The sequence below is a fragment of the Passer montanus genome, unplaced genomic scaffold (genome assembly GCF_014805655.1).
Source record: "Passer montanus isolate IOZ18808 unplaced genomic scaffold, ASM1480565v1 scaffold20, whole genome shotgun sequence".
NCBI classification, from domain to species: Eukaryota; Metazoa; Chordata; class Aves; order Passeriformes; family Passeridae; genus Passer; species Passer montanus.
The window spans coordinates 12079413-12102262 of NW_024366592.1; the positions used below are offsets into that span (position 1 = coordinate 12079413).

A 22850-nucleotide genomic window follows, 5' to 3' on the forward strand; every position below is an offset into this window, starting at 1 on the left:
TACTATTGAACTATCAGTTCCAGATTCCCAAAATTGTAATAGAACTTTAATTTATCCTTTGTTTTTTATTAATACGCTGTATGCTGTAGCAGTGCATTAAAGCTGTTAAGAAGTTGTAGGTTTTGGAGTGCAGTGCTTTTGTTACATGTATTGTAAAGGTCACACCTGCCCTAAACAGTTTGCACACACAACTGTAACTGTAACATAAGCAGTAGAAATGGTAGTGAATAGCAGTAATATTATCAGATGGGATATGGGCTTGCTTATGGGATGTAATAGCACAGAAGGATTAAGTCTTGTAACCTTGTGTGAATATGTAAAATGAAGTCTCTGGCTATTCAAGAGGTGTGGTTCTTTTGTTTATTAAAAAAAAAGTCTGAGCTTTAAGAAATTAAAGTTTGATTGTTAGTTTTGTAGCTGTCTTTATGGATTTGTACAGCTTTCAGGCTGCACCTGTTTACTTGTGTTGGACTGGATATGGAGTCTTAAATTTTGTATCGTGTGCACTGAGATTCTCATACAGAAGGAGCTATAAAAGTACAGAAAGTTACTGCGTCTTGCAATGTTATTTGTTGGAAAGAGGTAGAATGTTACCTGATTACTGTGATTAACATACCTTATTTTTCTAATGTGATTGAGGCATGTCTGTCTCACTGATGGGATGACTGCTAATCTGAGCCATCTGATTTAACTAATTCCGTGTTTAATCCTTCTGAAACTTGCAGTGAAGAAGAGGAGAAACTGGCACAGACATGACTACACAGAGCCAGATGATGGCTCCAAACCAGTGCAGGCTGGAACACGGACCTTTGTTAAACAGCTGCGGGCTCGCTCTTTCCCAAGGTACAGAACCTTCCTTACGTGTTCTGGTGGGGAAACAGAGTGAAATGTCATCTGAGTGTGCCTTAGAGGAAGTGAGTAATGTTTCTCTGCTTCACATTGTGAAGGTTGAAGATGATTTCCTCCTTCAGAATTCTTCCCAGTGCATCCCTGTTTCTAATGGATGCATTTGCCTTTTCATGCAGTAGCTTCCCCTGCTCAGTTTTGCACTGGGATGGGTTGTCTGTTGGGACTGCTGCAGGGTTGTCTGAGAGGTTTTGAGTTTTGGGGTGGGGGTTTTTCTTTGTTTGGTTTTGGTTTTGTTTGTTGGGTGTTTGTGCTCTTAGTGTCAGAATATTGCCTGTCTATTCCTTTAGTTCAGGAGTAGTTCTCAGTTTCATAGAACATTCACGTGAACTGATAGAGTCTACCTATTCTTGCATGCTTTAGAAGAAAGTGGAGAAACGTGATTAAAGTATAATCCTGAGTTTGGTTGGCTATCTCACTGAAAGATAATGACTTAAAATTCTTCAGAGCAGCTGGTGGTTGTTGTTAGTAAAATGTACTTTAATGCCTTCTCTGAGAATTCCTTTTCCCTGTCCTTTTCTCTCTTCAGTCATATAGAAAGACTATGAGTTTCCAGATAATGCATTACAGTAAAAATTTCTTTGCTTGTTGAAGTTGTTTCCTTGGTCTTTTGGTTAAATGCTTAATAAAACAATACTGTGAATTTCTTTTTGATTCAGATGTAGCCATTCCCATCTGTCCTTCCCCAAACTGAGACTTTTTTAACTTCAGTAGTGCTTGGAGGATGCTTTTCTGCTAATACTCCATCCTTTCTTTCCACCAGTGCTGATGAAGTAATTTTGAAAATGCATGGAAGCCAGTTAACACAAAGATATCTGGAGAAACATGGGTTTGATGTTCCCATTATGGTTCCTAAATTAGATGGTCTGGGACTCAGACTTCCTCCACCAACTTTCTCTGTTTTAGATGTGGAACGCTATGTGGGTAAGAGTCACTCTGGAGTACTTATTAAAATGATCCTGTCTGTAAATTAAAATGAATACATATTAATACTAAATTATTAAATACTAAATTGTTATAAGAGCTTCCAGAGTGCTAAATATTTTTTTGTAAATTCAAGACTAGGAGAGGTTTTTTTCTTCCCCCCCCCTTTTTTTTTCTTTGGTGTGTCTTGTCTGTTTGGTAGATGTGTGATAGGACTACAGCCTTATGTCTCAACTTTCAAACCTCTTAATTTCAGTGCAAGTTATATATGGAATGCTGAAGTTTTGTTTTTTTTGCTACATGTAAGTTTTTTTTTGCTACATTATCCCAAGGATAATGGGAATTGAATGAATCACTCTTAGGATTAATAAATTTAATAATTGGTTAGGCTATGACAAAACTTACTTGGACTCAGTGTATTGGCCTTCCTGAAATTTTGCTACTTTGTCATCCTTTGCCAGGAGAGGTTTCCCAAGAACCACTTTTTTCTTATCATATCTCTTACCAGTCTGTAGTTGTGCCAGCCTCATGTAAGCGTTCAGAGTCTGAGCCAAGTGCAGCAGGACATTTCGTGTAACACATGGTACAGCTGAGAGTCTGAGTGTGTTCTCATGATCACCTGATGTAATGATATGTGCTGAAAGTAGGTTTTCTGAGCATCAATATTTTACAAAGGCACCAGAAGAAGCAGTGTTGACACCATTGTGATGATAAATAGTAATGTGTGTTCTGCCTTAAAAGAGTAACTATGATGGTGATATTTCTGAATCTTTTTTTCTGGATGACTGCCTCTTTGGATTCAGATAGAAACTTGACTGTCTCATCCTGACCTGCCTAGTTTTCCAGTTCAGGGAAAAAATTGAAATGCCACAGATTTACCTTCCTATTATTGAAATTAAAAATAAGAAAATTGAATGAGTACTATTTCAGCTGGAATTTATCAAGATACAAACATAGAGTTTTAAAGTGAATATGTTTATAATGTACATCTAGGCATGTTTCCAGCATTCCAAAATTAAGTGTCAAATTTGGCCATTGTAACTAAAAGGACATAAACCAATTGCTGTTATAGTGGTGGTGTTAGTCCTTCTTGGCTTGTCTAGTTCCCTAAATGTATCACTTCAGAACACATGGTGTGTAACCCCCTCTTTATTGTCATTAGAAATGAAATACACCTGTGATAATTATTCAGTGAAATTACTGCGTGCTTGCAAGTTATGCATGTATGTAAGGAAGGTCGTGGTGGTTTGGTGATACTTGATAGGAAAAGTGAGGAAGAGATCTGCCTTCATAACTTTCTCCATGCTACTCTTTGCAATTGCAGCCATAAATCCTTTTTTTTAAACAAATGCAGAAATTCTATACTACTCTATGCTTTTTGGTTAACCACAGGAAAGAGGATTTATTTTTAGAGTGTTTTCAGTTCTCTCCTTGGCTGATTATAGTAATTAAAGTTAAACCTAATAAAAAGTTGCTTTATACTGATCTGTCTCTCTTCCAAGAGAATAATAATAGTAATGGAGTTTTTCTGCAGAAATGTTTTGATAAGGATTGGAAAAAAGATGATTTTCTCTTAAATTCCTGAAATGTCTTTTATCTGTGATAGCCTTAAGAGAGTCATCCTGTTTTTCACAGGTGGGGACAAAGTGATAGATGTCATAGATGTAGCAAGGCAAGCAGACAGTAAAATGAAGCTCCATAATTACATTAAATACTTCACAAATCCTGACCGACCCAAAGTATTGAATGTGATCAGCCTGGAATTCTCGGACACAAAGTGAGTATTGACTTCAATTCCTTGAATGTAGGAAGTGGTTTTCACTAACCTGAACAATATGTGTAGGAGTATAATGCCTGTAGTGGGAAAGACAGGAGGAGGTGTATTTTATGTAGACAGCCACTGTCATTTAATGTGGGTATAAAACATATTTATTAGTTCATAAGTAATGTCTTTGTAGGAAGCTGTCATTTAAAAAGAGGTGCACTTACTCCTGCTTATATTAACAGTTCTTTTTTGTTTGTTTGTTTTTTAAAAGGATGTCTGAATTAGTGGAAGTACCAGACATTGCCAGAAAGCTTTCGTGGGTGGAAAATTACTGGCCAGATGATTCTGTCTTCCCTAAGCCTTTTGTTCAGAAGTATTGCTTAATGGGTGTCCAAGACAGCTATACAGATTTTCATATTGATTTTGGAGGAACATCAGTTTGGTACCACGTTCTCTGGGTATGAATGCTGCTTCATTTACAAAATCACATGCTCTGTTGGAAGGAATCCATGAGGTTCATTGAGTCCAACTCCTGACCCTGCTCAGGACGTCCCAAAAGTCACACCATGTGTCTGAGAGCATTTTCCAAACACTTCTTGAGCTCTGTCAGGCTTGGTGCTGTGCCTACTTTGCTGGAGAGCCTGTTTCAGTGCACAGCCACATCTTGGATGTCTATGACTATGTGAAACAAATGTTATTCAGTTATCTGTTGTGGCATGATCACCTGCATGAAATTTTGGGCTTGCAGTGGTAAGGGAGGAGGTTGAAAGTGAATTACTGATCACTGGAGTTGCATTTTTATGCTTTTATTTTAGTATGCTGTTGGTGACTTGTAGACTGTAATTGGTTGACTGATCACTTCAGTAGAGTTGTGGGTGATACAGTGAGGTTTTAGCAGGAAAAAAATAATTGGATGAAAATCATTGGCATGCGCAATTTTTTATTCTCACAAATCTGACCATGTGTACGTCATAGAAGAGGCAAAGTGGTTTTATCCATTCATCTCTATTTTATCTCCTTTCTCCTTTGGTAGGTGCATATCCGTGAATTGTTTATAAAAACTGGATTTTTTTTGTATTCCAGTGAAAAGGTCTTGTTGGTTTGTTTGCTTCCTTTAAATCACAAGACACCACCTGTTTAATAGGCTGCATGCTCTTGGTGAATTGCATTTGTGAGACACTGCCTAAAGATGCCATAGTGGGAAGATGGAATACTTTACATTTAGGTCAATCTGTTACTTCATTAGGAGTGACTCAGAGGTTGTAGTGTACCTTTAGGAAAACATTAATTTATTTGTTTGGTATATTTGTTTAATAGGGTGAGAAGATATTCTATTTGATCAAGCCCACTGATGAAAATTTAGCTCTCTATGAGTCCTGGAGTTCATCTGTCACCCAGAGTGAAGTATATTTTGGAGACAAGGTTGACAAGTGTTACAAGTGTGTTGTGAAGCAAGGACACACTTTATTTGTTCCAACAGGTAAGAGTTTACTCTTGGTATTAGGACTTGGCAAGTTCAATCACCAGGAATTAGGAATATTGTAAAATGATTGCATTATCAACATTTGGTATCCTCTAAAGTTACGGATAAGAGAGAATTATAAAAAAATTAGAAATTTAGATTTTCAAACCAAATAATTAGCTTTTAAGATTGCCTGGCAGTCATAACAATTATCAGGCAATGAAAGGGTATTTGTTACCCACTTTGAATACAACAAATTTAAGTTGATTTTGATTATCAGGGAAGTATTCCAATTAATAAAACACACATTGTTCACTATTTGTTAAGTATTCAGACTGAATTCTTACCCTTATTTTATAATATAGGTTATTTTTACAGATTTTAGTACTGCAAGGCCTACTAAGCCTAATTATTTCAAAAATATCAAATAAACTTCTTATGCTGTAGGCTAGAGTATTAAGAGTACAAGGTGGATGGATGTTATGGTTTGCTTTTGTTGTGAGAAATGCCAAAACAATTCTTTAATAAAAGAATAAAAAAGAGAAGAATGGTTCAAACAAAACACCTCATCCTACACAAACTCCCAAATGCCATAAGCTTACAAGTCTTTAATAAATCAAACAATATTTTGCCAATAAAGTGACTGCCAGGTTTTGGTATTTTTGTTTATCCAACCTATCCCTATAAATACTTGTTAGTATTTTATTATTGAAAATTTGTACTGGATGCTGTCCTCTCTTTTTAGAGCAGAAAGAAAGCTTTAGATACATGGAGCAGGAAAGTGGTTTACAATTTTAGTTCTGGAAGAAGCTTTGAAGATTATAATCAGTACATTATTCCATCCTGTATTTTCTAGACTACTTCATTTTGCTCATAGCTCAGTTCTGTACCTGTGGGATTCAATGTTTACTGTTCTAGTTTACAGTTTGTGCAGAATAAGTACTACCTGATGAGGCCCTCTATGTGCTTTTGACATTCCTGAACAGCCAGAGCTTTTAAAACCATGTATTTCCAGCAAGAAATAGCATTAATTGTCCATGTAAGTTCATAGATCTATGAACAGAGAAAGCAGAATTACAGACTGTAGAACTTTACTGTGACTCACAGAAAGCAGTTACTGCTTTCTGAGTAATCTGCTAATTTCTCATGTATACATGTATTTCAATGTGTGTACACATAAAGAGATACTTTCAAATACACATGTGCATGTATGTGTATACACACTTAGTCATATACATATGATGGAGTGCAGCAGAAGAAGCTGTAAATTAAACTGGCTTTCAAGACAGGTGTTTAAAAAAATGGGAAATTCTGTAAGACTGAGGAAAGATTTGAAAAAAAATCCCCTGATCTCTGGTGAAAATCACTTGCTGTTTCTGCTTGTACTGGTGCTAGTGGATGTCATAATTATTTTATAATCTTGGAAATACATTCAGAGTAGTTTTCTGATCTAAAATTAATCTTTCATGTAGGTGAATAACATCTACTGGGAGGCTCTTTAGAGTTTTTAAATATTATTCAAGATATTCTGTGTGGTCTACACCAAATTTTCATTCCTTGTTATGTAGACCTGGATCAAAAGTGCAGCATAAAAATAGCAAGCAGGAATGAAAAAAAAAATTAAATCTTAGGTTGATGCAGGTATGCTGTGAAACTGCTCATTATTACCTGAATAGGGCATAGATTTAATGCTAGTTTGTAAAATGTAGTTCTTTGTGATTTGGTCTGATCTTTCCTCAAATTGAGAAGCTTCCTGTGTTTATCCATCTTGCCTACATGCAGTGAAAGCATGAAGTATTCCGCAAATGTCTGGCCACCTCATCTTGCGTCAAAGAGCATCTGCAGGCATGCAAAATCAGATCTTGACAGAGAAAATTTCCTTGTAGTTTGCTTACACTAAAGCTCCACAGTATAAATTTCACAGATAACTATTTTTAATCAGGCAGCTCATGTATTGTGGTTTTTTGTATGCTTTGTTGAAATTATTCCCTAGTAATTAGCTAGATTGATAGCGTAATGTTGGCCATGCTTTACCATGTTGAATAGTGGATTTCTTAAGGACAATATTTCAGTTATGTGACAAACTTTATAGCGTGTCTAGACTGGGTGTTAAACTGATCATAATTTCACTGAGAATGGCTGTATTTAGAATAATTTATAGGACCACTTCTGAATTCCTATTTGAGAAACTTCAGTATTGCTAAATGATTTTATGTTGTGCAAACAACACAGTTACTGTAAGCAACATGTGAATACTGAAAGACGTATAGTTTTGTTTTATTTTTTTATGACTTGATCTTTTGTTCAGTATATTTTTCCATTCCTGAGTTGTTTATATTTGTGGATTGGAGTGAAAACTTTTGGAATTTTTACTTGACAAGTTGGCTTGGCAACCTTACCACTCCCTCCCAGTGATAAATGTTTTAAGCTTAATTATTTCAGAAAACTACAATTCATTAGATTTCTGAAAAACTGTAGTTTACATGTTGTTAAAACTTGTAACTTGTTCCTAGCACAGAATACAAATCTGTTTGCTTTTTTCCTTTCAGGAACAGCATTTTTATTTATATGCGTATTTAAGAACAGTCTTAGAATAATTAATACGTATGTATTAAGTTTCACAATTTGTCATTTCAGGCTGGATTCATGCTGTGCTCACATCTCAGGATTGTATGGCTTTTGGAGGAAACTTTTTGCACAACCTCAACATTGGCATGCAGCTCAGGTTAGTCTCAGCTCTTCCTGTACTTGTTCCCCAGTAAGTAGGATATTCTTTTCATAAAGATTTTTCTTCATGCGCTTAACCAGGATCAAATTGGTACAGGCTCTCTAACAGACAATAGTGGCATTTTCAGTTAGAATGTATAAAGCACATTCTCTTATTTTACTTCTGCAAAGTTTGTTTCAAAAGCAAAATGAAGGCTATGCAAGAATTTAAGTGACTAAAAGGAGGAAAAATAAAAAGAAAAAATTCTACTTTGGAGATTAGTATAAGTGAGTAAAACAAAAGTAAGCAAGCCCAGGTGTGCAACACTGAGTTGAAATGAGCATCCTCAAGTCAGCATTGCTCTAAGGGCAGCTGTATTTAGTTTTTGTCCAAGATGTAGAGCTGTCTTCTAAACATATTGTTTTTATTTATTACAGTGGAATCCTGATAAAATTCCATCTGTTAAAAGATCACACATTGGGTTTGTATCCTAGTTTTATGAAGTCCAACTTTATTCTTAGAAGTGCCGCAGTCAAACTTGATAAGGTCAGAGCCTGAATGAGACCAGAGTTCAATCTTGTCTGTGGTCTTGTTGGGGTTTAACTATGTGGTACTTGACTTCTTTTATTTATCATGGCCATGGTTATTTTATTTCATTTTATTTTGGACATTGTGTAAATTTGAATGATTACATAGTTGAATAATGAATTTGATAATTAAAACATTCATGCTTTGTAATATTTGCATTTATTCAGGTGTTATGAAATGGAGAAGAGGCTAAAAACCCCAGATCTTTTCAAATTTCCTTTCTTTGAAGCCATCTGTTGGTTTGTGGCCAAAAACTTACTGGAAACATTGAAAGGTAATGCATGTTTTATTTTAACACATGCACATATAGCTGCTTTTATAATTCTTTTTCTCTTAAGTGATAATGGACCATGGCATCAGTTTTTTCGCCCAGGCTGCTTTCATATAATTTAAGATCTTTGAATATCCTTTGATAGCCTTTACTTTCAAATAAAGTAAATCAAATAGTTCTATGAAACAATCCCCCTAACTTATACCTGTGAGTTTCTTTTGGTGGCTTCACAGCCAAACGTAGACGTTTTCTTGCACTTTTACAATTTTCTTCGGCCTTTCCAGTCACAGTGCCTGCTGTCCGCTGCTATTGGTTGTGGAAGGAAAGATGCATCAGTTCCTATGAGCTGTGTTAAATTACTTATATCAATGTTTATCCAAGAGGTGTCTCAACAGCCTCCAGTTCTTAACAGTTGCTGGTCTTACCATTCATTAATTGCTGTAATTGTACTTCATATTTGTGTTTGAGAGAGTGCCTATCTGACTTCACCTTTTTTTCCTCAAGTATCTTGCCCACTGCCTGCTGTGTTTAATCTTAATAACACAATGTATTTCAAAGGACAGAAATCAACCTTCAGAAGAGGCCGCTGAATTCAATTTCTGTTTTGGAATAGATCAGAATCCCATGTAGCTTTTTCTTAGTGTGAAAACAGTACAAGTTATTGAAAATTATCTCTTCTCCTTTCAGGAAATTAAAACATTGAACAAACCTTGATTCCTAAATGAGCATTTAAAGTCTCAGTGACCCCAGAACAGCTCAGAAATTTTACCAAAGAGAACAAAATTGCAGAAAATTTTTCCTTCCAAAAAGAGTATTTTTATCTTGAAAGCTTTGGTTTGTCTCATTCATGCATATTTAATGTTTACAAACTCGTCAGAAGCCATAGCAACTGTGTTCCTGCTGGAAAAGCACACGTATGTTTCTGTAAGATCTAGCTAACTATAAGCTGTGTCTGTTCACCCCACTCTTCCCTCTCCCCTTTTTATCCCGTGCCTCCTTGAGTCCATAGCCTATGAGTCTCTTGTGTCTTAGGGAAGGGCTGTGAAGCTTATTCTCATGTTATGTTTAATCTTTGGTTTAGCAGATGTTTTGTTATGAACAACACTATGACCTATAAACATCACAAAAAGTAAAAAAGGATGTTACCATAGCGCTAGGGTGAAGTTTATATTGGATTTCGGCATCAAGACTCACATGAATTAGGTGTTTGCTAGTCAGAATCCATTGTTTTATGAATAAAGGATGATGCCAGTTCACTTTCGTGGGATAATGGTGATGTCCAGCTTTTAGCAGTACTTTTTATGAAATTCAGGTCAGTGAGCAAAATCAGCACAATATGTCTTTCTGCTTCATTTTATAGAATGGGAACAGGGTCACAAACATTTTGAATTTGACTTTTTGTTGACAGAAAGTGTTTCATGATACGTATTCTTGCATTCACCTAAATATTTTTCTTAATTCTTGGGGTTTCAAAATAGGCAGTGTGTGCTGTTGTTCATGTATGCTGTACTCATTAATTTGAATTACTTTTAGTTCATGCAGTTGTTTCTATTGCATCTAAAAGATTCAGTCTGTGATACTCCATTGTATTGTTAAAATTTTATCAACTGAGTCAGCTAATGGGTAGGAAGATTTCTGCTGCCACTACCTCTCATAGCCTTTAACAAGTAGGAGGCTTTTGAGAGAAGAACAGCTGTTTACTCACAGAACCTTCCTTTTTCTGCCAGCTTCCTAATACATCATCCATAAGAATGGTGTTTTACTAGAGTATTTTTTAAGGGGATAAAATTAGCCAAATGGTTCTAGTGTTGATCCATTTGCTATTGACAAGTCAAAATATTTGTCAGGAACATGAGGTGAGGTTTTCATCTACTTTCAGCTGCTTATGGAGGATTTTTATTTTTCCTTCTTTTTTTTTTTTTTTTTTACCCCTATGAAGCAAAAGAGGGAATGAAAAAGAATTGCAATCAGTTGGGAACACCAAATTCCTTAAGAAGAGAAGGTTCTGAAGCAGAGTGCTTTCCACCCCCTGTCCCTTTGATTTTGGGAGTAAAAATTATGTAAACCATGTGAGAAAGAGCTGTGATAATTGTGGAAGGGTGACAAAAATGTTTGGGAAGTGGAAGTATGCTAGTGTGAGCCATTTGCATATGTATGGGGATAAGCAATGCAAATTCTAATTTAGAGATACATCCCACATCCTGCTGGTCCCCTTTGATGAGAATATTTCTCAATGAAATAAAAGTGATTTCTGTATTTTAGATCTGGATTCTTTTTCCCTAAATGACCTTTAGTATGTTGTAAACTAACCCTAATTCATACAAGTATAAGTTTAAAAAAAGAAGATTTTATGTAGAATCACTCTAGGGTTGGATTTGGTTTTATTGTGGTCATTCTTGTTACAGTATGCACATAAGTGCAGCACACCATGTTTCATTTGCTTGCACAAATTTTCCTTTACTGTGTTGTTACACAACTTCATTGGCAACTTTGTTGTCTGAAGGGTAGGTATCATTCTATTTTCTCTCTTGATTTGTTTCTAAATTGGTTTCTGTATCCTTTTTAGAACTGAGGGAAGATGGTTTCCAGCCTCCAAGCTATTTAGTGCAAGGAGTGAAGGCTTTACTTACTGCTTTAAAATTATGGATGAAAAAAGAAGTACGTATAAATGATTTTGTTTTCTATTTTGGTGACCTCTGTTTTGATTAAAGACTAAGTGAAGGTCTATGCCCTTTTAAAGTTTAAGATTATTTTTATCTGTTTGTTAATGAGTACTGAAAAAGTCTGTTGAAATTATTACTGCTGATTTGGGGAAGAATCATAAAGGCAATTTAATATTCCATGATTAGTCACTGAACAACACTATGACCTGTAAACTTCATTTAAAAACAAAAACAAAACTGGTGTTTCCGTGGCTAGGGTGAAGTTTATATTGGATTTTGGCATCCAGAGTCATCAAGACTTTATTTCAATAATCATGATTCCATGATTATTCCAAGTCTATTAGGCCATTTAATAAGCTCAAGTATTGTAGCTGATTGAGGTAGTATCTTGCTTTACCTCAGGATGGGATAAGAATGCTAGAGGATAAGGTGATAAGATGGGGAATTTTCTAAGAAATGTGTATATACAATCAATTAGTCCTCGTCTGAGGCAGCGGAGGGGTGGAATGCCATGGTATTTTTTATTTTCCATTCATGTCAATAGTGTGGAAAGCACATTTCAGCTACACCTGCTGAAGAGTCAGTTTAGATTCAGATTGAGGAATATTAACTTCAGTTGAATACTCTCCTTGCTCAACATTGATTGACTCTTGTAAAATCATAAGTATGCAGTCAGTGCTGGCTTTGCTGGTGCTCTTTTCTCCAGGAAAGCTTGGCACAGAGCTGGGTCTGGTCTAACTCCATGTGCTTTTTCATGTGCCTGTGCTAATAAACCCTCTTGGAACCAGTGCTCCTGGGAAGTGTTGTTCACTGACAGGCACGTTGGTTCTGACTGAGGGTATTAATTCTAGTTTGCTGCTGCTTGTGAAATTGCCTTGTTGCAAGCCAGACTTGAACTGGCTCTTTATGCCCACAAATTCTACTCGTGAGGGAACTTACCATGCAACATGTATGTTTGATGTTATGGATGATATTGCACAATGCTGCATCCAACAGTATGAGCTCTGTGGAACTGAACATGAGGTGCAAATGCAGAAGTGGTTTTTTTGTGTGGAATGTGCTGAGGTCCAGCCTGTGTAGCATTACTGATGCCAGATGAATCTCCATTGGCCCTCTGAGTTGGTTCTCCAGTGTCTCTTGGTCTCTGCTGTCCTGGATGAAGGCTTGTTAGTGAGCAGTGTCACAGTTTACAGGATGTTGGGCCTAGGCTGTTGAACTACGTGTGAATCCAAGCCATCTTAGCATCTATGGCATGGACAATAAGCAAGCCAAGTGATCAGGCTACTGAACTGAGATCAAACACAGCCTGTATAAATCCTTGTTTTGATTTTCAGTTGGATTAGCATTCATTTTCTAGATTGCTGTAGTGTAGTATTGTAGCACTTGTGTACTCTCTAGTAGGTCATTAAGTATTTTGATTCATGTGGAATGTGGTACGTTCTCTACTTCTCTGTGGAAGAAAAATCAATTGCACTTGCTGCATTCTGAATGCTTATTAATGAGACCTTTGAGTATTCCTAAACCACTGGGTGAACAGACACACTTCCCATTGGTAGGGAAGTGCAGAGCATCAATGACTCAGCCACAGTGTTGGCTGCTGTCCACCAGCTATCATGTTTCATGCCTTACATGCATCTTCTCTGGCTACTGCTTCATCCTTCAGCCAGTCCTGCTATGCAGCAGACCACGAGTGGTAGATTTGGAGTTGTAGGCAGGTGAGGACAGGAGGAGCTTCGTGAGTTGCAGTTTGATCTGCTCATGCTGAGGAATTCAGACAGTTCCTTAAAAATGGCAAATACATGCTCCTCAAATGAGAACCCTTCTCATGAGCTTTCACATTTGTGTCATGGAGTATGTATTTTAAACATAGGTGAATACAGGATTGTTTTTGAGATAGTGAGGTAGGAAGGATTGAATGGTCCTAAAATGACCAGTAGCTTGATGGAAAAATTAGACAGTTTAGGACAGAGCTGCTGTTTTCTCCAGAGTGAATGTGTAGAGGTGTAATACAGTCAAGGAATGAACAATGGTAAATAATAGCAGCTGATTTAATCTTCCCTGTAGAATTAGGGGCACTGAAATGAATAATCATATCATGATTATACGTTGGTGTTGGGTTTTTTTGGGAGAGGGAGAAAGCATTTGTTTTAATGACTGAGAGGAAGCCAGGTTCAATGAAATGCACATACAATATTGAATTGCTTCTAGCAATCATTTTGCTGTTGAATCTCATTTTTGAAATGTGGGTAGCTGAAAGTGTTTGGGATGTTTTTCCATTTAAGTAGTTGATTGCAGGAATTCATGGCAGTCATTCTAACCTGTGTGTTAAGTGATGTTTTATCTGTTTAATTCTAACTAAAAGTGTTCTAAATGGACATTTAAACTACATACAAAATATTTTTTGCTGGATCTAACTATAGAGTGTTTGGATTTTTGTTGTGTGTATATATATATGAAATCTGTCTCTAATATTGTTTCAGAGGATTAAAGGGAACATAAACTCTTACGACTCCTCCATTTTTTTAAGGAATAGGGGTTTTTTTCTGGGTTGCATTTTCCAACCTGCTAGATTTAAATAAGCTAAGAAGGTAATTTTTAAGAAATGGATATTAGGAAGATGTCTAAAAATCTGCATCTTGGTTACTCATGCTTATTCTTGCGATTAAATTTTTGTCATGGTGAAATTCCCTTAGTCTTAAGGTTTTTTTAAAGTCATGACTGTAATGAATGTCAAAGTATTGCTCTATACTGACCATGATAAAGGGAAAAAAGGTGATTACTGTACTGAGGATAAAAAAAATTAAGTGGTTGTCAGTATGGCTTTCTGTTACCCCTTTTTTGGAATCTTGGAGACCCTGAGGAATATCTACTGGCTACTAAAGCTTGAAAGCTACTGCATATGTATATCAGTCCTGGCTGTTTGTCATTATTACATAAATGAAACTGGTTTTTCTTTTATTTTTTTCCCCTTGTAATTTTGTTTGTTTCATATTATTTCTGCTTTTATCTGGGAAAAAAAACCCCCAAAACTAAGTATCTTTTCTTCCCCCTTTGCATACAGCTTGTAACAGAACATGCCTTTGAAATTCCAGACAACATTAGACCTGGGCATCTCATCAAAGAGCTCTCTAAAGTGATTCGTTCTGTGGAGGTAAGAGCAGAGGCAACCCTATGCAAGTCTTCAGAAAATAATCTTTGAATCAGGGAACTCCATCATAGTTTTGCTTCTGGTTGACCATATTAATCTTTTAATTTACTTACCATTTATTTTATTATACTATTAATAATAGAATGTCAAGAGGAAAACTATTTGGAATGGTAAGCTATGGGTATTTCAGATAAAGAAAATGGATAGTGGGTGCTTTATGTATTTTTTGTTGATTTTTAGATTTTAATGGTGAAATTATTTGTAGTTTAGTATTTCTAAAATGTTGTTATTTATAGCTACTTAAAATTATTATTAATGTATCATTAAAAACTTTAATTTGCTATTCTGTCCATATTCCATTCTCCTTTCTACTTGTTAGTTAGTTCTGGTCCAGTTGTCATCTCTTTTGCTCACTCCTCTGTTTTATGGCTGTGTGCTATAGTCAGTGGGGGAGGGCTTCCCTTTTTTTTTCCTTTTTTTTGTTGCTTTCCCATACCAGTGTTTTGCTGGTTATTGATTCTTGAAAAATTCTCACATTTCCATGTGAAGAGAATGGATCTGAGGGGTTGTGATGTGTTGTGTACAATACATGTCTTCCCTGTGCTGCCTTCCTGAATAAAACCATGTGTTTTGGTGGCACTACTCTTGTGGAATAGCATAAAAGCCTTAAATGAAAAAAAGGTGCAGTAGATCTAAACTTTGTACATCAAATCTGAATGAAACATGTAGTTATTTCTCTAAAACGTCTAACAGTTTTCCTTACATAATTTACATTTAATTAGATGAATAAGAAGCAGTACTTAAATATGTGGATTTATTCCTCTGAGACTATTCTGAAAATTGCTTTTAATTACAGGAGGAAAACAGCAAATTAGTTAAAACTCAGGGAATTCTTGGTGTGTCTCCAACTTCACGATCTTCACATGAAACAGCTTCCCCTCACCACTCCAGACGAAGGGTGAGGAAGCTGCGAGACCATGCTACCAAAACTCCTTCTAATCTGGACATCCTGGAACTTCACACTAGGGAGGTACTGAAAAGGCTGGAGATGTCACCATGGGAAGAGGCAAGTATTGAATTATGTGCAAAGAAAAACAAAACCAGAGTAGTTTTCTAATCTCTGTTGAAAATGGTTTTAAGATGCATAAGAATACAGACTAGAACTCTTTGTCATATGAAATATGGATAGATTGTTTCAGAGTACATGTCAAGTGTAAATTGTTTTGAGCTAAGAAAGTTCTGCTTTTAAGGCAAGTTACTTTCCATTATTGATGCTTTGCTGTCCTTTAAATAAGTTCTGAGATACTAATAACAGGGAGCATGTACCCAGTCCAGGAGTTGCTGTTGCAGTTCCAAGCCCAGCTTCTGCCTTGCCTGAGTGTATTGGTATTTCTCCAAAGGAAACATAAAAGGGGTATTGTAGGAAAGTAGTATTTGTTTCAGGTGCTTCAGGAGAGTGTAGTATAGATTCAAGGAAGGAGAAGGTGCAGTCATCTCCTGAAGTGCTTTACATCCAAACATGTTTTGTCTAAGGTTTTTTCAGTTGATTATCCAGGTGGTAACCATCCTAGTAGGGAATTTAATCTTTTATGTAGTGCAGAATAATGAACAATTGAGTTTATAGGAAGAAATAATAAGCAAAATTGCTTTTACTTCTTTAGGATATCACAAGCTCAAAACTGAATGGGAGGTTTAACAAGCCCTCTTCTACAGTACCTGAATGGAGAACAAAAGACAATGATCTTCGCCTTCTGCTGTCAAATGGAAGGATAATTAGGTATAAAGGATTGGTTGTGGATATTTTTTCCTGGTCATTGGTCTGGAGTATGCTAATTGTTGATATTTCTATTTGTAGAACTCTTAAGTTCTTACCAGTAAGAGTCTGGTTAGGAATACAGAAGGAGTGTCTGTGTCTGCTGTCCCCTAGTGGAACCAGTTAGGAAGTGAAGAGGAAGGGATTCTTTGCATTTTCCCTTGTTACAGCATTTCATTCACTTGCTTAGTGGGGTCTGTACTGAAGGGCATGCTTCAAAGTAGAAAACGTTGTTTTGTATCCATCTATAAGACTGCTTCTCATTAAAAGTACTCTGGTGTTAAACTTCGTATCTTTATGGAAATGACAGTTGTATAGGAAGTAAATGGGAATACCTACAATTCAGAATTAAGAGATGAGCATAAGAGAATATTACTATTATATCTTGAGAGTGTGTGCTAAATAATGGAAGGAGAATGTTTGCTTCAGGTTTTTGAGAGTAAAAACTGACTTCTTTTTTTTTCTTGTGAGAAGAGATGAGAGACGTCCATTTACAGATCAAAGTCTTTACACGGCAGACAGTGAAGATGAAGATGACAGGACAAGGTCAAAAAAGCCAGCTGTGAAGGTAGAAGACCAGCCCTCAGGATTTGAAGGAGAAGGGAATGCAGATGCCCAGAAACCACTGAACAGTAAGAATGTCTTCAAGTCCTATCAGTTGAACATTTTGGTGGCCTCAATGAGGGTCTAACTACCATTTGTAATATTTCAATCTGACTAACTAAGTATATAGAGGATAAAGAAATAAACTAGAGCAGTAGTATTAGAAGTTACACAAAACATGTCTTAAATATTAACTGTCTGCTGAAGAAGCTAACAGGATAGAGATGAAAAGTAAAACTCACCTTTTATGTTAGTGCTGTCTTGAATGCTATGGATAGCATTTTTCACAGTGGAGATTTAATTGGTGTTCTGGATGAATATTTGTTACTCTAGGTCTGCTTCATAATGTAAGAATGCTGATTGGATTTTTTTTTTGTAAATCAAGATATACCTCATTGTGAAAAGCTTATCACATCATTTCACTGTAGAGAATGAAGGATTATAATGCATAGCTAATTTTAAACCTGGCAATTTCGTAGTTGATCATACAATTTTGTATGTTTTACTAATGAATTGCTTTATTCCATACAAGTGAAAATACATAATGTAACATTCATAAAATCTTATACATTCAACCTTTGTAATCTGCAAGGTTAGGAAAAAACTTGGGTTATCTGTAAAATACTGTAATTCCACTTTCCAGTGCTTTAAACCACCCTTCACTGGGAACTAATCTTTAGTGGTCTTTTGGTAGCCTCCTGCCAAGTGTTCAGCAGCTATGATCACATAGTGTTTTACTAAAGTATCAATATTGAATGCCTGTTGCCAATGCCTGTTTTTAATAGCTCTTATCTGTGTGCAGATAGAATTAGTCCTTGACATAGGTGTTCAGCTCCCTGCTTAATTGTAAGTCACATCCATTCACAGTAGAGTTTAAAAGGGCTCAGAAGGTGTCTGTTATGAAACTGAAGTAAACACTTAAAAGATGATAAGACTCCTCTGGAGACTTCCAGTTCCCTGAGTTTCCTGCACAGCAGACCACACCATTTGACTCTGCTGTCAGCCTGAATAAAATATTTAATTATTTTCATTAACGAGGCAAACTGTAATCCCTGTTGGCTGTGCTTCCATATGTCACAGAGGACAGTATTAAAAAACCTGCACGTGAGCGAAGTCTCTCTTGGGTATTCTTGAAACAGGGCAAACAGCTTGTTGAGTGAAGGCTTACTGTAGTGGTTTTCAACTTCCAAAATTAAACTAAGTAAATCAAACTAAATTTTGCACTTGAATCAATTATTAAATCATACAGAAAAATGGTAAACTTTTCTTCAAAATTATTGCTCTTATTTGATACAGAATGAATATGGCAGTGAGTATCCAAATGTATTAAATGTACTTAGAACTGGAAGTGAATGTTGAGATTGTTCTTCCAAAAATTGAGCACTCAGCACTAATCATGATTTTTTAAATTGAATATTGAGCACCTTCAGACTTCCCTGTGTGTTACGTGTGATTATTTTACCTTAACTGAGACTCTAGAGAGAGAGGCGGGGGAGGGCATTGTCCGCAGTGAATTTTAGAAGAGGAACTACCTGTTCCTAGAACAGCTGCCAACTTTGGTTGTTCTTACTGGGATTGAGGCCAAGAGGAATGTCCACAGACAGATGCCTTTAAACAGATCAAGCTCTATCTAGCTTTGTGTGTCATGCCAAGATCCTGGTTTTAAATGGTGACCCAGTGTTAGCAAAGGGACAAAGATCAAGTGTTGTCCTTAATTGAGTAAGATACTTGATGTGAATGAAGGGAAAGTGGTTTGAGATCTTTCTTAACTCACAGTATCTTAGCCTGATCTTACAGATAATGACTACTCTCGTTCACCCAATTTGGGAATATTCCTCCTTGTCTATGGAGGCATACAGAGCAGTATAGTTTATTGGGAAAGATAGTAGTCTAAAGGAAAGTTCTTTTGATCTCTAAAATTATGTTTTCTGTATTGTTCCTGCGCTTGCTTATCCTAGAATCTTATTTGCCTTTTTGAAATGAGCCAAAGGCTTGAGTTATAATCAGAAATCCCTTGGGTTGTTTTGAGCTGCAGTAATTGAAACCATTAATTTATCATTATATGTTGAGCATTACTTTATATAGCTTAATTTCCTATACAGTGGTGTTGTTCATTTAATGTGCTTGGATATTCCTCATGGTTCTTTCTAATACTATCTTAAGTTTGGTTAGTCTTCTGTAGCTTTTGGTCCCAGCTGTTTAATTTACTCACTTTCTGATGACAAATCTCATGTTAGCTTTCTTCTATCTCTAAAAGTAATTATCACTGTGCAGTGTTTAGAAATCACTAATATCCCTTCAAATATATTTGATGCCTAATTGAGATCTTTGCCACAGTCTTCAATAGGAGCAAACCTCGACTAGAAATGCAGTGTTTATATAGTTACAGGTCCATCCTTTATTCTTGCATAATTATAGTTAGGAAGAATTGTGTTCTTTTTTGTGATTTCCTGTAAAACTATGCTGAAAACAAACCAACATTTCAATTTCACTTGTCTTCATTCTAGAGTTAATTTCTGATTTGTGCAGCTTTGCTTTCAGCATTGTTTTGTATGAAACTATAAATACTTTTAAAGTGATGTTCTTTTCTTTAGACCCTATTTTCTTGACACACAGTCATTATTTTTTTACCCTATTTTTTTTTCTCCAAGAAATTTATGCTACCTGAACTGTGCATTGTCATCTTTAACAAATTTGTACTTCATAAAAAATTTTGCCAGCAGCCTTAACCTAAGTATACCTACAGCTCACTGGCCTTGAGCCCAGGAATCCAAACACTTAGCAGTGTGTTTCCTGCTTCTGGTTCTTTGGGACAAATGCAGTCTTTTAAGGGTACATGCTGGTGAGAGCTGCTCTGACTCCAGCCTGTACAAAAAACCAGAAACTGCCCAAATGCCATCTCTGAAGTGAGTGCCCTTTGGGAAGGAAGAAATATAAACTCTTTTCCTGTCTTCATCTGCTCAATTGCTTGAGGAGTCTATTGGTCAGCAGTAGAAAACTCATTGTCATCCTAAGCAAACTTGTGAACCAGATCAGTGTGTGCATTTGCCTTTGTTTACAGACTATTAAAAACAGAATATGTGTTTCTTGGGTTTTGCTTCAAAAATAATTGTTAAATATTAACATAGTTAATGTTGTGTCTTATATTGTAATCCTTCTCTCTTCAGTGTTCTTTGAAAGTGTGAAATCAGAACTCAGGAATGGATCCTCAGAGTACTCTGATATTTCTGATTCAGAAGAATCTGAGCCTGATTGCACTACACAGGTACATATAAAAAAGTCTCAGAAATTAATGAAGCCATTAAATATAATTTTGCTCACGTACTTCATATTTATCTGGTCAAAGTTTGTGTTAAAGCAGCAATAACAAAGTATGTAGTTCTTGTTCAGATTAATACTGCAAACAATGTGCTGCTTCATTCTTCATTTATTCTAGTGGTGAGAAAAAAGATAAGATATGCTGTCTTGCCAAATTTCATCTTCTTTGTCATTGAGGTAGTGTTGGCAGAGGATGAACCCTGCTCTGGAACAAGCAAAGTCTGAGGAAAGTCAGATCCTAGTTGCTTTATTTATTTCTTTAATAACACTTCTAAATTTCATCATTCAAATTATGAGTATCTACCACATAGTTTCCTTTTAGAGCACAGTTAATAGGAAACAATCTTACACGTATTCAGTTTTATAAACAGCCTGAAGTGGCTAAATCCTTTTCAGGGATTTTAGACTATTGGAAATAGATGGGAGTCCTCCATATGAGGGTCTAGATTGTGGTGGTTTCTTCAGAATTAAATGAAGTATGAAGGCACACGTGTGTAGATATTTACAAACATATTTTTTAATACAACTTCTAGAATTTAGAGATGTGTGTATGTGTCTATAAATACTTCATTTATTTTTTTGTTTGTAAATTTGGTTTGTACTTAATAATTTAAATTTTTATTGGTTAGCAGTAAGGTGAAGTGATTACCTGACATTTTTGTTTAATGCTTTGGAAGGCTAATGTCTTGGTCTTTCTTTAAGTTGTCAGCCTGTTATATGACTTTACAAGAAGTCTTCAAATTCCTACTTTTTCCATGGTAGTCAAGATTTTTTTTTTTTGATACTTGCTCTCTTTCATCATCACCTAATCTAAATGTTGAAGTGATAGGAACCTTCACAGTGTGGTTTCTTCTGGTTTCCTAAACTGCATTGGCAGCAGCTTTGGCTCAGGTTTCCTTTTCTAAGACACAGAATCAGTGGTTCTCAGAAGTGATATATTCCATCTTTGCCGGAGAATATAGCCATTTTTGTATGACTTTGTAAATATGTGAATGTTTTAAATTTATGCTATACTTATTCTCTTAGTTTTTTCCCTATTCTCCTGCTTTTTAATTTTAGGAAGCTGCTCATGTGAATGAAACTATTGTATAAAAATACCTCTTGGTGATAAAATGCACTTAATTGATTCCAGTTCTGTTTTTGATGGTGGGGATAATGGTGTCAGTCTTTAAGGATTATGAATGTTCTGATCATCTGTTTTCAAAGCCTCTGTTGAGTGTCACATATATTCCTTGGCTTGAAAAAAAATTGTGATGTTCTCTGTACTTGTTGAAAATAGATTAGTCTGAATTACCAAGATGGAACATATGTACTGTAGCCCTTGCTTCCTGTAAAGGCATATTGAGTCACATATGGTTGCTCCACCTTTGAGAAGCTCCTGCCCATACAAGCTGTAATTTCAGCAGGAGCTGAAAAGCTCTTTCATTCATGAAATGAGGCTGTGCCTCTGTAAGAGAGGCAACAGCTGTTGTGTCTCTGTTCCTGATGTCCTCTGGATTTACCTGAGAGCATCTGTCATTTATCAGCGATGGTGCTGTTGAAAGCTATATTTTGTGAGAGCAGGAACCAGAAACAGTTTTCTGGGGCAGAACGTGTCCTGTTATATATAATAGGCATCAATTCTGTCTGCTGCTTGGAGCCATGCTTCTGTATTTTTTCCCTGTACTTTGAATATTGAAGATAAGAATAATGACTGCTCTCATTATATAAAGAGAATGCGGTGATTTGTGTATGGTGTAATATGTGAGGTGCTTTGTAAAAAATGGATTTTGGAGATGCTTTCTGTACTGTGGAACATGTACTTAACAGTATTACAAAATTTGAATGTGTATATTCAAATATATACAGCTGCTATATTCAGATTAACTGCATTCTGGATACTATAAGTATAAGAACAGTTAGACCTTGAAGCTTTTGAATTCTTCACTTAATATAAATTAAGGTAGTGATGCCTTGTGAGTGCTGATGTATAACAGAGGCTAGGTAGAGCTAAAGGAATGAAGTAGGTGTTTATTAAAAGGCCCCAATGGATACACTTTGGGCAGTACAAAAGCCCAGGCAGGGCTACAGCCAAGATGAACCCAAAAATGGTCACAAGGTCTCACCCTTTGGTAAGGTCTGGTCCATTAGCATATTGGAGTTAATTATCCAATTATAGCTTCAGCTTATGAAGTCCCATCCTTCTTGTTTTTCTCTCTTCACTCCGCATTGTTTATGCTCTTGGACCTGGAATTTAGATCATTTGTCCTTGGTCCCAAGCTAGGAAAGGAATTGTTTTGTCTACTTGCTCTGTGAAGAGAGCTTACCACCCCCTAATATGAAGCTGAGAACTACATACTAAAGCAGTATAGAATCTGAAAAATATAAAAGCTAAAACCTGAGGCATCAACAGAATCTCCAGTTAGGGCTGGTGACCATTCTGCATACTGTTTCCTCTTGTTTCAGCAGAAGGATTCCTCCACAGAGGAGTCAGAAAGCTCAGGTGATGAAGAGAAGCAGGAAGTAACATCAAATTTCAAAGAGGAATCAAAGGTCACAAAAGACCTTTGTCAAAATACCCAGAAGCCATCCAGAAATGAAACTCCCAGTAAAAAGTAAGCACATTGTTGGCGTTTTTTTATGAACTGTTAGATCTTTTAGCATGTATTTATGGTTCTACTTTATAGCAATGTAAATATCAGT

At 36.1% G+C, this 22850-nt stretch overlaps 1 protein-coding gene across 2 annotated transcripts in view; it reads left to right on the forward strand.

Annotated features, from left to right (window-relative positions):
- Nucleotides 1-22850, forward strand: part of KDM7A (lysine demethylase 7A) — a 61441-nt gene that overhangs the window by 30893 nt on the left and 7698 nt on the right. The window contains exons 3-16 of one of the 2 annotated variants that reach the window (XM_039707906.1): nt 726-843; nt 1670-1830; nt 3466-3607; nt 3867-4053; nt 4913-5075; nt 7695-7782; nt 8520-8626; nt 11190-11281; nt 14348-14437; nt 15291-15500; nt 16096-16211; nt 16722-16879; nt 20018-20115; nt 22614-22762. In XM_039707906.1, coding sequence (XP_039563840.1) covers nt 726-843; nt 1670-1830; nt 3466-3607; nt 3867-4053; nt 4913-5075; nt 7695-7782; nt 8520-8626; nt 11190-11281; nt 14348-14437; nt 15291-15500; nt 16096-16211; nt 16722-16879; nt 20018-20115; nt 22614-22762 — 1879 coding nt within the window. The remainder of the gene's footprint in view (nt 1-725; nt 844-1669; nt 1831-3465; nt 3608-3866; nt 4054-4912; nt 5076-7694; nt 7783-8519; nt 8627-11189; nt 11282-14347; nt 14438-15290; nt 15501-16095; nt 16212-16721; nt 16880-20017; nt 20116-22613; nt 22763-22850) is intronic. The other variant, XM_039707907.1, reaches the window with a different exon arrangement.